This window comes from Morus notabilis, unplaced genomic scaffold (assembly GCF_000414095.1).
Source record: "Morus notabilis unplaced genomic scaffold, ASM41409v2 Scaffold63, whole genome shotgun sequence".
Lineage (NCBI taxonomy): Eukaryota > Viridiplantae > Streptophyta > Magnoliopsida > Rosales > Moraceae > Morus > Morus notabilis.
In genome coordinates, this window is record NW_010365950.1 from 49,499 (window position 1) to 54,224 (window position 4,726).

The 4,726-nt window shown below is 37.1% G+C and overlaps 1 protein-coding gene across 2 annotated transcripts in view; it reads left to right on the plus strand.

Moving 5' to 3' along the window:
- The first annotated feature begins 342 nt into the window (after positions 1-342).
- LOC21404569 (transcription factor bHLH128) overlaps positions 343-4,726 on the plus strand; it is a 5,828-nt gene continuing 1,444 nt past the window's right edge. Inside the window, exons 1-4 of one of the 2 annotated variants that reach the window (XM_024172766.1) lie at positions 343-951; positions 2,416-2,738; positions 3,041-3,172; positions 3,492-3,557. In XM_024172766.1, coding sequence (XP_024028534.1) covers positions 516-951; positions 2,416-2,738; positions 3,041-3,172; positions 3,492-3,557 — 957 coding nt within the window. In that variant the 5' untranslated portion in view covers positions 343-515. Of the gene's footprint in view, positions 952-2,412; positions 2,739-3,040; positions 3,173-3,491; positions 3,558-4,726 lie in introns of both variants that reach the window. The other variant, XM_024172765.1, reaches the window with a different exon arrangement.

Below are 4,726 nucleotides of genomic sequence, written 5' to 3' on the forward strand. Positions count from 1 at the left end.
TCGTTTAAACTGAGTTAAGTTATACAATTTAGGATTTAACTTTCTCATAAAATTCAACAGTTTAAACCATTTTTAAACAGTAAAAAAATATCAACTCTCTTTACTTTTTATATCTGCTAAATATAATTTTAAATTTTATTCTTTATTTAAATTAAATATAAACTATACAATTTATATTTTTCTGTTTAAATAAAAAATTTTAATCAATACGAACAAGCAAAATTTACTCCAGTAAAAGAAAAGCAAACAACACGCCGAATAAAGCCCACACGTGAAGAAGTCCGTACAGGGTAAATCTCCTCCGTCCGTCCTCGGTGGCTCGGTTCTCCCATCGTAAACTGAGTGACATTTAAAATATTCCCTCACCTGCGGGTCATCGCATCACCGCTCTTAGACTTTTCCCCATCAAGCATCATCTCTCTCTCTCCCCCAGCACGAACTTCCGATTCTCTTCATTTCCCTTTCACTCTCTCTCTCTCTCATCATCTCCGATTCGTCATCCTCGGAGGCCATAGATGTACCCCTCGACCTCATCTTCACCCTCTCAGAAGCCGACCGGCCTGACTCGGTACGGTTCGGCTCCGAGCTCGCTCCTAGCCAACGCCGTCGACGCCGTCATCGCACCGGAGCGCGAGTTCGGTGCCGTCCTCAGATCGACACCTTCGCTGCTCGCCGGTGGCCACGGCCACGTCCACAGCCACAACAACTACTTCTCCGGCGACTCGTCGTCGATCACCACGGAGTCAACCTGCAAGGTCAACTCTTCCTCCGAACATCAGCATCAGCACAAGGCCTTGCACAGATCGCACGGCCTCAACGAGATAGCCGCGAGGATCGGATCTTCGTCTTCTTCTTCGTCGTCGGCGGATTCTCCATCTTCTTCGTTGCTCCGGCAGAGGAGTTCTCCGGCGGGATTCCTCAGCCATCTCACTGCTGCTCATGATAAGAACGGTAATAGTCAGCTGTATTTTCCTTTTCTCTTTTTTTTTTTTTTTTTTTTTTTTTTTTTTCTCTTCTTTTTTCTTTTCGTTTATTTTTTTCCGTATAGTATGACGATTTTGTCCCTGCCGAATGAGGAGGAAGAAAACTGCCACGTCGACATGGGGACCACTTAGCCACTTGTTTTGGTCCAATAGGACTTCTAACTTGCACTTGAATTGAATTGTATGAACGCTGAGAATTAATAGTTTTTTTTGTTTTTTTTTTTCCTTCATTTGAGTTTAAGTTTTATTCTTTTTGTTTTCTAAAAAACTTGTTATAAGAAGCTATAAACAATGTAAATATTTAATGTTAAATTTGGTACTATGAGGTTGGGTTGTGAAATGGTGGAATTCGCGAAATTTATTTATTGATAATAAAAGCTTTTATTTTCTTAACTAGTGATTGGGTTTAGGAATTTCAAGATAGTTTTTGTAACATTTATTAACTAAATCAGTTGAGCCTTTTAAGCTTTTAAGTTCACTTAATGGTGTAATAAATGACTTTTTAATGAACCGCGTGAATATTCACGTGTTGAACTTTTTTTTTTCCCTAAAAATAATTACTATCATCAGTTATTTATTGCATATCCATTAAAATTACTCGTTTGATTTTCATCAATTTGTTTTTCGCTTTTGCTTTTTTTTTTTTTTTTTTTTTTTTTTGTGGCATAATTTGACATTTGGAGATTGAGGTTCTATTATTTATTTATTACATTCAGGTATAATCAAGTTAAACTTTTATAGAAGTAGGGATAGCAATATCAACCAGTTTCGTCCAACAGTAGAGAGGATTGTGTTTGCAATTTGCATATACCTTACGTTAATTAGCAAACTAAAGAAACATATTTTCAGTTCTTATAACATGGTCCCAAGATTTAGCCCTTGTTTGATCCTTGAAAAAAAAAAAAGGAAGAAAGAAAAGGATTCAGGCCTTATTTGGTTGGAGGGAAAGGAGGATTAGTGGCTGGATTTTAAAACTTATGGTTGTTTTTTAGTAGGAGGGAGAATGAATTGAGAGAGTGATTGAAAATCCTTTACAATCTTGATCCTTCTGAAGTGGAAAGAATTTGAGGAAGAAATCCTTATTAAAAAAAAAAAAAAAAAGAACCTCTCCTTCCTTTTTACTTTCCCCACCTAAGTGTTATAGCTTTCCTTCTCACCAAGCCCAACATTATCCTCTTCTTTAACCAATTGACAACATTTCTTTTATAATTAGTTTCCTGAAATGTTCCCTATGATCAGTTGTGGCCATCTGTCAGTTAGCTGCTAAATACTCTTCTGAAATTGGAATATGTAGCTCTTTCGTTCTTCTGATCTAAGTTGGAAATTCTTATTATGTAACTACTGAGTACGTTTTGAGACTTGTAAATGACACGATTATAGTTGTAAATGAATGTTGAATGCCTTCTCTGTTTTCTGAAAATGTCAACAGCAGCGGGGTTTTCACTTACAAGGGGAACTGGAGGTTATGGCTCCCAAGGTGGCGATAATTGTGGACATGGAGTGTCAAGGTTGAAGTCTCAATTGAGCTTCACCAGACAAGATTCTCTTTCTCAAATTTCTGAAGTAAGTGAAGATGTTATTGATGGCGTCAACTCCGATAATGGCCACCATAACGCCACACATTCTTTTGCAACTAGCTTTGGAATGGACTCCTGGGACAATACGAATTCTATCGTCTTTTCTGCTCCACCAGGCAAACGAGCTAAGACTATGGACGGAGACTTCTATAACTGTCTTAATGTTTTAGAATCTCAGGTACTATAATAAACTATAGAGTTCTCTAACCTTGCTGGACGTCCCTAATAGATGTTGTGTTAATCCGTTGGACTGTTTTAAAGATTGAATAAACTAAAGATGACATTGGGATAAGCTACAAGCATTTATATTATTTCTCCAGCAGGACTATTCGCTGAAAAAATAAACGATGCTGCTCGTTGTTAAAAACCATTTTTTGTTTCCGCTAATAGCTTTATTTTAATTTTCACATAAAGCTCACTGCATAGTTCTATTCCATTTCTCTCTCTCTCTCCTTTTTTCTTTTTTTTTTTTTTTTTCAGTTTAGCCTTCCACAGACAACTCTAGAAATGGCAGCAGTGGAGAAGCTACTTCAAATCCCTGAGGATTCTGTTCCCTGCAAAATTCGAGCCAAGCGAGGTTGTGCAACGCATCCACGAAGTATTGCTGAAAGGGTTAGTAAATATGTTATAGATAATACGATCACCTTTTTCTGAAAGGATCAATTGTTTTTCATTTTTGAATCTATGACAATAAAAGGGACAGTTTCAGATATAAGACTCTCTTTGGCTGTCATGGTATTGTGTTCTGTGTTCATGACATCTAATGAACGACATAATCTTTATTTGTTACTATTACTTATTTATTTATTTGTATGTGTTTTAAGTCTTTTCTTTTTTTTTTGGGAAGGCATTATTCTCAACATGCTATTGCATATGGTTATATGCTTAAAATTGTACTGATCTCAGATAACTCATACTTATTTATATACAGGAGAGAAGAACTAGAATAAGTGGGAAATTGAAGAAACTCCAAGAGCTTGTTCCAAACATGGATAAGGTATAATGTCATGCTTGTAAAAACTGAATCTTGCTCAAAGTTACTGGTCTGTGAGATTTAAATTTGTAGAAGATTGTTTGGCTCGAGTAAGTTTTAATGTTGAGCTTCAGCTGACTTTATGGAAAGATGTTCTCCATTTGGAGATCGATCGCTTGGACAAAGTGTCACATAATAAGTTAGACATGCTCTGATGCATATCATAGTAGCGTGTCATTAGGTTGTCCTTCCCATCTGTTGGCTGGACTAGTAAATGGGCTAGGCCCAATTAGCTTTAAACATATTAAAAAAGGAAGCAAGGGGCTTGCTTAACAAGACTAGCGTGAGCAGCATCAGGAAAGAAAAGGAAGACCAAAATGAAGCTTTAGCAAAGAATCAGGGAAAAACCGAGGGGGGAAGAGAAAGAGTAAGAAAAGGGGGTGAGTTTGTTAACTTGTGCAAAACAGCTAAGAGGCAAAACATTGTCGGTTTTAGTTCAAATTTCACGTTGTGACGTGCTTTTCACTTCTATCGATATTGCCCTCAATTTGGAGTTTTTAAGGTGCTTCTTCAAGATATCTACTTGGCGAGACTTAAAAACTTTTTATAATGTGTTGGGATATCCATCTTTATAGATGATGAGCATTATTGATGTTCCAAGAATATTATGGGCCCGTTTGGAAATTCCAAACACGGCATATATTTCTAGATGTTGCGAGTCTCTAGATAAAAGTAACAATAATGGGTTTACAAAGCTCTCCAGATAAAATTAGAGGCTCACAATCATCAAGAAATACAACATTCTTGGCTAAGCAATAATGCTTGTTATCTATGAAGATGGATTTTCAGCATAGCATTAAAAGAAAAAATCCAGGTCTCACCAAGTAGGTATCTCGAAGGAGCACCGTAGAGTGATCAAATTGAGAATCAAGACCAATAAAAGTGAAGAATTTATCGCAAGGATTCACCACATGAAATCTGAGCCAAAACTGGCGACGTTTCACTTTTTATTCATTTCACATAAGTTTCACAAAATCCGCTCCTTTTTCTGTGTTTTGCTCTCTTGCTGCCAAAGCTTTCACTTAGCCTCCGTTCTCTTCTTTTGGAGGCTGATCACCTGAGGCTTGTCAAGAAGGCCTTTTTTTTTTTTTTTTTTTTTTTTTTCTTTATTGGGGGGGGGCCCCCCCAAATGG